We start from the raw sequence: 10,529 nt of genomic DNA on the forward strand, positions 1-10,529 counted from the left end.
AAACATACTCATTGTCCTCTTGGCAGGTGGGGCGTCTAAGTAACATGTTTGATGTACTTTTGAATACCATACTCAGATAAAACATGCATCTAATATGTAAAGTCTATAGAGAAAGGCTACATCCCAAATCTGTGCAGTTGGGTGAATTGTCATATTTTCAATAGTGTTTTTATGGCCTTTGGTCCTAAAAGATTTACTATGACTTATACCAGTTTTTGAAACTAAGGAGAGGAAATGTATATATTGAATTAATGTATATAAATATATATATTAAATTCATTTTCAGAAAGTGTAATCTGAATATGAACCAAACTGGGCACTTAGACTGGAAACATCCCTCAATTAATATATGTTTACTTTTTTTTTTTTTATCCTAGAGTGACTTTAGGTATGATAAAGGTGCTTAAACTATAATATTAATTTAACTTAAATAATAATACTAATACAAAAAACCCCCAAACATTTACAGAAAAGTGTTGTACCTAATGTAGTATGTTATCTATATTTCATTTATTGCTCCAGCCAACCAAGTCATTAATCAAAGCGCTTTGTAAATTTCGAATGTTTTGATCTTTTCTTAGTAACAGACATAGGCTGGGTTTGTCATGACTGCACACTTGAAATGTTCAGTGTTCATTGTTTGTTTTTCTCAGTTTTAAACAAATAAGGTATTACAATGTACACTATATAAACTTACTACCCACTGCTGGTCATTTTATTAGGAACATGTATTGTATAGATGCACATTTATGTGTAGTTACACAGTACAGCGCATCAATTTCCATGTACACTTTCACAGGTACCCTACACAGCTCTTCTCACTTGTCTGTTTCTGAACTGCTAATGAGAGGGTGTGGGTGGCACACCTTTCTCAACACAATGCCATTTATATGGCAGTGTCATTTTAGTGGTTGCTGGATCACTAGTGTCAGGCGTTGCATTGTTGCTAGAGTTTATACATTGACATTGTGACTTATGGAATGTGAGTTGTCTGTCACCCAAAAACATTCAGTAGGCAGCAGTCCTGTAGTTAGATAATGAACCTTGATGAGAAGCTGAAGGAGGAGTACCACAGATTATGAATAGCAACAGAAGGGCTACAGCCTCTAATTTGACACATTTAAAGTTTATCTAAAAAATAAATGTTTAAGTAACTCACTAGATTCTGGCATGATTCAGAGGCATTTATTATAATGTAGCTTTTACTTTGCATTTATAACCTGCACTTCATGTGGAGCAAAAACATTATAAACCATTATGTAAAAAATTTGCTGTCCAAATATGTGTCAGTTTATAGAGGAAATTTAGACCATTGTAATTACAGTATTGCTGCATTACTTTTTGTATTAAGAAGTTAAAAAGGAGGACTTAAAGTTCAGTAGTTCAGAATGCTTAAGGGAAACATTTTCTTTTTCCAACCTCCATCGTAAAATGGCTCATTAATTTCCAGGATTCCAACCTAAACTCTCTACACTCTTGCTTAAGATTTTAATGTCAAGGTATGTGCTAGTGTAGTGAAGTATCCTAGGTGTGTAAACACATGCTTTTTTTAAATGAAGTAGTATTGCGATTGAGTGTTTTAATTTTTTTTTAAATATATATATATATATATATATATATATAGCATTACAGTGCCCCTAGAGTCAGAGTAGACAAAAATATGTTTCTGGTATACAGTGCCTTTCACAAATATCAATACCCATGTTAAACATAAACAAAACAGTTTGTAAGAAAAATTCTTTATTGATTATCCTTTTGAACTTTATTTCAAAATATGTACAAAAATCAAACCTTTGAATTCAAATTTTAATTAGTTATTTAAATTAAAAATACATTTAAAGGAAAAGCTAAATCGTAGCATGAAATAAGTGATTTTCTCAGGTCTGTGTGCCACAATTGTTGGTACTGCTAGAAATCCTTATGAATTAAATCAATCTGAAATATATCTGAAATAAAGTTCACCTGAGTTATTCTGAACACTTAAATGGTCAACCATGATTTGCTGTTTCACTAGAGAAAGGTGAGCTCACACAGGCCAGATTCCCTTAGTCATCCATCACTATGAGAAAAACCAAAGAATACAGCAATGGTGTGTGACAAAATCAGGAAATGGCTACAATAAAATAGCTAAACAGTTGAAAAAAGCCCATTTCCACAGTCAGGGCAATAATTAACAAGTTTAAAACAACTCCAGATGTTAAGAATATCCCTAGAAGAGGACACATGTCTGTATTGTCCCCATGCACAGGAGGAGGAAGCTGGTTTTATTGGCCAAAGAATCTATTAAGGATCACAGCTGGGGAACTGCAGACATGAAATCTTGGCATCAAAACATCTCCCAAATTACAATCATTCTCCCCCTATATAACCACCAGCTGTCTGGTAGGGTTGCCAGAAGAAAGTGTCTGGTGTTAAAGACCAACAAATTCAAGCACCTACAGTTTGACAGATGTTGCTGGAACCTTTCGTGGGACCATGTTCTATCGTCAGTTGAGACCAAAATTGAAATTTTTGGTAGAAACACGAGATGTGCATTATCAGCTGGGCGTAGGGCCGAAGATAGCCAAGCCTAAAATCGCCTCATCCCACAGTGAAGGTAGGGGATCTGTGATGATATGGGGCTGTTTTTCTTCCGAAGGCCCTGGACAACTTTTTAAGACACATGGTTTCATGACTGCAAGTACCTGTAGTCAAAACCTGCATTATCCAGTAAACTTAAACTGGCACACACAAATTTTTTATTATTTTTTTTCATGATTTGATTCTTTGTCATTGCATTTAATATAAAGGTTAGATTTATGTTTAATATTTTGAATTAAAGATCGTAATTGTAAGCAATAAAGATTTATTTTTTTTGACCAGGGTTGACTCATTTTGGAGGGCACTGTATTGTGTGTAAAGGTTAAACTTATCAGAAAGGTGTTGTGACTAATGATGTTGACTGTATGTGCTCTCCTTTCACAGCCAGCTGGTGTCTCATCAGAACGACTTCACAACTATTACCCTTTCATCCCTGACCCCCAGTGGCTGGTCACATGCCATGGCGGACCAACAGACTAACCCATTCACTTCACCCCCATTCCCCTCTCCTGACAACCCTTTCTTCTCGACACTTCAGCAGAATCCTTTTTTCCAAGAGCTGCATACTGTTGCTCCTTTAACTCCTGCTTTGCCCTCTTTCTTTAGCCCAGACCACTGCCAACTTGAAGCACCTCCCTCCTTTCCATGTAACCCCACCCCTTTTGTGGATTTAGCAAAGACTGGAAGTACAAAGGGATGCCCAGTGGATGAAGCACCACAAATGTCTACAATGTCTGATAAAATTGATTTATCAGGTGATGGATATGTAAGCCCCATTATTTATACGGAGTGGGATGAATTTATTGATGATAGGCTGAAGACCTTAGAAGATTTAAAGGATGACACTCAGAAGATGACTACTCTCCCTCCTAGCCAGATCAAATCAACAGACCAAACATGTGCTGATGGTAGCTTTACATTGTCCAATATGGATGATACTGTAGTAAATGTAAATAACATTTCATCATCAGGCACTTTGATTGCAGATGATTTAAGCTCTTTTACTACACTTGCTCACCTTCCAGGAAGTAAAGCTAATTATTTATCCTCCAACACTTGCAATACAGAAATTTGCAATAATTTTGTAACTCAGGAAGCTCCAGAATCTGTCTGTGGTTCATCCTTACTTCAGAACTTGAACATGGAGTCCTCTGAACTGAATGCATTGGCCTACCCTTCCTCTGCACTCTTGAGCTGTTCTGTGAATAAAGACAAAGCCAGTGCAGTTTCAGAAACAGAGCTGTCTCAGCTCCCATCCCAGTATAATGCATCATGTAGTGAATTATCCATTTTTCCTGGGAGTCCTGAGGCATCAACACATAGCAATGCATCTTTAGATTATTTAGGGCTTATAATGAATGAGAAACCTGAACATGATGCTTTCAAGTGCATTTCCTCCCAAATTTTAATAGATGATGACACTGCTGGGTCTGCCAAAACTCATGAGACATCTGTGCTGTACTGTAGAGATCTGAGCTCAGATGATGCCTTAGAACCTTCTACTGTAATGACATCTGGCTCTCTAGGCAGAGATCATGACATCCTGGCCCCAAAGTCCTTACAGACAGGGCTGAGCCACTTCAAACCAGAGGACAGTACTACAGCAAGTAAAGGAGAGCCTCAACTGAAAGAATCTGTCATTGAAGATGGATCATGCTTGGATGCTTCTCTTCCTGCCCTTAATACAGAGCCGTTACAATTTTGTACCTTCATGCCAAAATCTGAGGCTTTGGTGAGATGTGACCCTACACATGAGGCCATTCCTGTTACAAATGAAGCAATACTAAAATGTCTCTCGGCGGACATGATGCTAACTGATAGTTTCGTACAAGAGAAAACCATGTCAAAGGTTGATGCTCTTCAGGAAGTGATGGGAGGGCCAGAAAAAGAAACTGTAAAATTAGACCCTCAAATACGTCAAGTGGATAATGAGAGCAACCCATCAGAGCCTCATTCAACACACCATGTGCAGCCAGATGCGTCAGCCATGGCAACATATACTTCAGAGGGACCAGAGGTATTTACAGAGTCTTGCCAGTCTACTGAGAGTATACATGGGTCTGATTTTGTGTCAGAAAAAACCTCCAGCATTACCCAGGATGCAGTTATCACAAATTTGCTCATGGAAAATAATGTTTTGCCGCATCATGCTGGGACACACACTGTTGACACAAGTCCGATCGCACACACTGTGCCTGTGGAAACTTTCATAAATGCTGAACTGTGTCCTGATCCTACTGAGACTTCAGACAGAAGTATTAAGACACAGACTGCAGCTACTGCTGCTGTGTCTAACCCAATGATACCCTGCTTGGACAGCAGCACACTTTGGCCTTTTACAGTTCAACCACCTGAGCTGCCCACAGGGAATGAACCTAATCTAAATTCCCCCTTCTTATTGCTAGACAGCTCACCTTTAGCCTTTTCCACACCGCATGAAGCAGTAGACACTGATGTTCTGCCTCTGTTCAGCTTCCCCATAAAGGGCTCTGCTCCAACAAATTCATTGCTAAACACTGTACAAGATTCTGCCCCCATTCTCCTTACACAGCCCGATCCTTATTCCAAAGAATTTCATCAGGTATCCAGGCATCTAAGCAGGTGAGGTGGATGATGACTGAGGTGGAATTCAACTGATGGTGCATTTGAGTAATGCAGTCCTTATGCAGATTCTGTGGTCATCATTTTACACTCAGTAAATTTCCAAGATCTGTGAGTGCAAATCTGTATAAAGCCTGCACTTCTCAAACCTTATGTGTTTGTCAATCTGGACACCATTTAAATTATGCCATGTTAACAGATTGGTTTTGATTTCTGTGATTGGTTTTGAAATCACAAAAAAGTTCCACCAATAATGTTGCACTTTAATCATATTCCCTCTACTCACCTCTTCTCATGCTTTCAACTGGACTGACATAAATTGAGGCAACTGAAATCTGCCATCATAAATGCCTATTTAAAGTCTGTCCGTTTTGGTGTATAACTGATCTATAACTATATTACTTGGTTCAATGTGTGTTTCTTTTTTCACACACTTCTCTCAACTTTCTTTTCTAACCATTTGTTTGCGATTCTCTTTTGGTGTTTGCATGTGTTGTGAAATCTCCATGGGCACACTCTTAAATATGCCCACTGATTTTCTTGTGGTTCCTGCAGTGGTGGTTTGGTTGTGTGGGCTTATTTCAATTAGTACGTTAACACTTTCTAACCTCACATCTTTAGAGACACTGAAACAAGGTTCTGAGCATGCACATAGCTCACTACAAGCATGTTTCATAAAATTTTGTAGTCTTCTTTTAAGAGTTGTTAAATTAGTCAGATTAGGCAATTTTTGTGACTAACATGCATCACAGTCTCTTACCTGGGACAGGGGACTGTCACTCTTCCCAACTGTCCACTGATTTTATTCCTCAGAGAATGCACATCATGAAACCCACAAAAGCTAATGTGTAGATGAATAATTTCACATCTCCCTACCTCTGTCTTGGGGTCTCCAGTCCCCACCCAGTGAAGCCACTGACACCCCCAGATGAGAAGAAGTCAGAAGGTCGCTCCGTGCTGGAAAAGCTTAAATCCACCATTCATCCGGGACGGGGTCACCATGGAGATCAGGAACTTGAGAAAAAGGTATGAATGCAATTAATGTAGTGTGTAGAAAAATAATGCTATTATACTACAGCAAAGATACTCTTTTAACAGAAATGTGGTAAGAGCAGCTGCAGTATTGTTTAATTATTATAATCTCAGAGAATCTTCACTCTTGACTAACCCAATATTTAGATGGTGATTCCATATTGTATTGTCTTTTCCAAACACTCTTAGCCCCTAGTGGAGGGTGGAGGCTCCTACTACCATCTAAACCACAGTGAGCTGGTGTCCCTGCTGTTACAGCGTGACACTGAGCTCCAGGATGAGAGGGAGGAGTATGAGCGTCGGGGGGTGTTGCTGGAGAAGCGGGAAGTGGAGATAAAGAAGATGAAGTTTCTGATCCGAGACCTGGAGGATTACATCGACACACTCCTCGTCCGCATCATGGAGCAAACGCCGGCACTGCTGCAGGTTCGCCCCAAGATGAAATGAGCTGGAACGTGCTTGGCCAACCTTTCACTAACCCTCCACCAACCTTCCACAAAACGCTGGGCAGATGCCGCAACCCTGCACCGCTACTGCTAACATATAAATGTAGAGTACAGCAACCGGCATTGCTAAACAGACACAGAGAAGATGTTGTAGATTCGGCATGCTTCACTGTATTCAAATATACCTGAAACTCTGTGTGGAGGGGTAGACCCCTACCTTGGCAGGATTAAGGGTTGCCCTACACCCTCTCCAATGTCTTATTCAAATGGGAGAAAATTGACTGAATTTGCTTTAACTGATATTCACTTCTTCTAGACACCAGATGTCTGAGAGGTGCAGCTCTTTAGCTAGCTACCAAAACCACCTGCCAATCAAAGAGGGGTCTGGTCTTTATGTGCTTGTTTGCAGAAATTTGGGTGAATAGATTCTGATGTTTGAAATAACGTTTTACCGAATTCACTCTTTTTGCTCTTCCTTTCCCATCACATTAATGGGACCTAATGCATTTTACATGTAATGCTGTGCTGCTTGAAAAGGCTGATTGTAGCCATGGCGTGAGACAGAAAAAGGGAGAGAAGCAACAGATAAAGAAAGCGTAATCAGTTTTGCTTGCGCCTCCTGCCATGTCTTCCGCACTTTACTGACGAGCATAGGAGCAGAGGCACGCACTAACACGCTGGCTTCCGGTCTATGACCTGTCAGTCCCCTGCCTTCCCCCTCCTTGCTTGAGCCAACATATGCACATCGTTACCAGTGCTTTCAGGTGTAATAAAGGGGATATATACTGTCCTTATTGCATATATGCCACTCTGACAAAATGCCAAATGCTGCCTTATATGTCTCTGTTCTGCTGTTGCTGGAACCATCACTTATATTCAGCACCTGACCTTGTGGTATGACTAAAAGGGACAGTGCGATTAAACTTGACTACCCACAGACTGTTAGGTTAAGGCAGATAAAATTGGAAGACATTACTGCTATGAACAAATAGAAGTGTTTAAGAACAGAGTGGAGGAGAATTATGGAATGCTGAATGCCCAAAGTTGCTGTAATTCAGTGTCAGAGTATTCCCAGTGCAGCCATGGCTCTGGTTTGCATCAGCATCACTGCATCATTACATGATGTGGCCACTATCAGTGTTTTGGCAGTGTAGCACCACGTGTAGGTGTGTGGTAGATAACTTACAGCACTTTCAAACCACACATATGCACACACTTGCACACCCACATTTAAAATGGTTCTTCCTCACTGAGAATAGGAATTGTATTGATTGAACACAAATATATACACATCCACACTGCACTAGCTCTGTCTCTGAACCTAAAATATTTACAGTATTTGTGTATTACTGTAAGTCCCATAGCCCAGCCCAGGTAGAAAATCAGACATCGGCATAATGCATTTAAATTATTATTGATATGACTAGAAGCACTTAAAGGTTCACCCGCTTTGTCTCCTGTTTAAATGTGGTCTCTGTCTCTTAGATTGCATTGATGTATAAATTGAATAATTAGACTTGTGCTGTGTTCAGCTGGGAGCATTTGAAGCATTCACGTTAGTCAGAGACTGAAAAGTTTACAGTTCTTAACAAATCTTTTATGTTTTATATTTCATATGTTCTTATTTGAAGATTAATATTTTCAAGTCATGTGGCGTTCTATGCTGTTGTTATCATAGCTCACAGTTATGCATACAAAAGATACTTTTTCTTTCTCATTCCTTTAGCCGTTAAGGCATTAGATCTTTTTCTTTCTCATTCCTTTAGCTGTTAAGGCATTAGATCTTTTTCTTTCTCATTCCTTTAGCTGTTAAGGCATTAGATCTTTTTCTTTCTCATTCCTTTAGCTGTTAAGGCATTAGATCTTTTTCTTTCTCATTCCTTTAGCTGTTAAGGCATTAGATCTTTTTCTTGTAGGATGATTTTTTTTTTTTTTGCTTTTTGCTTTTTATTACTCTTTTTTCCCCTTGAGAACATGCTGTTTCCACACTGTCACTGTACTCATCGGGATGTCCATCTGGTTTTCTCTTTACAAGCCACTGATATGTAGAAAGCAATAGAGCAGAGGGATATGTAGCCTGCAGCCCAGATGGCGGTACAAGTGCCCTTGGCTTAATGTTTTGTTATGGAATTTGTCGATAGGAATGAATGTAGAAACACGGCTGTGTGCTTTGAGTTGCTGTTTTGCTAATCCGAGCTACATTTCTGTAGCAGAACCTCTGGTACTTTATTTACAGATATAGACACCGTATTCATTGACTTCCATATACTTTTGTCTCTACACATCCAAGGAAGTGAATATGGAAAACATGATCAGTGTCCATTCCATGATCAATCACCATATGTTTTATTTTGAATAAAATATCTTGGATACATATTGCATTCTTTCCCAGTGGAAATGTACTGGAAGTCTTATTTATATGACCAATGTTTCTCTCACTTAAATTGTTTTTCTTTATTAAGTTTGATCTTTTCATGAATTATTGGAAGGGAGAGGGTCTAAATAAAAGTCACAGCTCATAGAGCATTGATCACACTGGCTTTGGGGACCCTTTTTTCCTCCTCCATACTGTTTCTCTGAGGTGCTGCTCTTTTGGATGTCCAGGTTGAAGTTCTACAACTATCCAGAGGGGGAAAATGTTTGCTAGTTTGATTACTGATTATTGAAAGATGTGTGGTCAGAGATTATTAAGTTCAGTTCTCTGGGCTGTCCTTTTGCATAAGTGTCAACTAAATAAATTCTTTTCACTTTGAGATGGCATTTCAACTGTGTTTTTTTTAATTATTATTATTTTTTATTTTGTGAGGGTAACTAGGAAGGTATACCTCTGTTGTTTATTAGATCTAGATCATTTGGACAGGACTTAATTCATGTTACATAGTTTGACAACTGAGAGTCAGCATAGTCCTACACAGTGGACTGAAGAACTTGGCGTTAACCTCTGATAATTGAGCCCTTGCAACAAAAAACTATACATATAGTGATATATACTGATACATATCCATACACTGTTCTTATGCATGCTGCAAAATAAAATCAATGTATAGCATTATAGCGAGTTTTAGTTTTATATGTCCACATGAATGAAGTAAGTTAAGTTTAAATAAAGCATATTTAGCTTTTTAATGCAATTTTCATGTAAATGTACATAACTGATTACACAAAAAAAGGGAAATGGCTGATATATGGGATTTTTTTGTGCTAGGGATGAATTTCATTGCAGTTTTTTAGTCATTGTGATTAAAGATAAGCCCACTGCAGTCTGAGTGGACTATAAAAGAACAGACAAAAACCTGAACATTTCTACAATAGTTTACAGCTTCTCAAGGGGAATAAACTGTTAAGTATAAATTAACTTTGGAATTTGAATTTATAAGCCTAAAGTTATTAAACTGTAAAATAATAAAGGAATAAAACACCCATAAATATGTATAAAGGTTCCATATATCGCCTTATGATGTTTGGCAGTGGATTGACAGAGAATCATACTTACTTTCAGGTAGTGGTAGCTCAGTGGCTAAGGTACTTGACTTTGTGATTGGAAGGTTGCTGGTTCAAGCCCCACCACTGGCAAATTGCTACTCTTGGGCCCCTGAGCAAGACCCTCAATTGCTAAAGTTGTACTCATTCATAATTGTAAATTGCTTTAGATAAAAGCATCAGATTAATGTAATCCTTAGAGAATAGAAATACTGCCATTGCAGTAAGAATACTTTTATCTGCACTTGTTTCAAAATTTATTGTCTGCTATTATACAGTGTATTTGTTGTTAAGCCTTCTAAAACGTCAATTTGATTGTAGCCTATGAATATGAGAAATCGGTGTCGATGACTTGTTCGTTTTTTATCCTAAAATGTAATATTTTACAGT

At 38.5% G+C, this 10,529-nt stretch overlaps 1 protein-coding gene across 5 annotated transcripts in view; it reads left to right on the forward strand.

Annotated features, from left to right (window-relative positions):
* The window catches only part of rab11fip5a (RAB11 family interacting protein 5a (class I)), a 26,297-nt gene extending 16,885 nt beyond the window's left edge, over positions 1–9,412 (forward strand). For 4 of the 5 annotated variants that reach the window (XM_081724928.1, XM_027013068.3, XM_081724929.1 and 1 more), the window contains 3 exons: positions 2,965–5,181; positions 6,078–6,207; positions 6,403–9,412. In XM_081724928.1, coding sequence (XP_081581054.1) covers positions 2,965–5,181; positions 6,078–6,207; positions 6,403–6,660 — 2,605 coding nt within the window. In that variant the 3' untranslated portion in view covers positions 6,661–9,412. The remainder of the gene's footprint in view (positions 1–2,964; positions 5,182–6,077; positions 6,208–6,402) is intronic. The other variant, XM_027013070.3, reaches the window with a different exon arrangement.
* Positions 9,413–10,529: the final 1,117 nt, after the last annotated feature.

Source organism: Electrophorus electricus, chromosome 12 (genome assembly GCF_041902795.1).
Source record: "Electrophorus electricus isolate QZ-2024a chromosome 12, ASM4190279v1, whole genome shotgun sequence".
Taxonomy (NCBI): Eukaryota; Metazoa; Chordata; class Actinopteri; order Gymnotiformes; family Gymnotidae; genus Electrophorus; species Electrophorus electricus.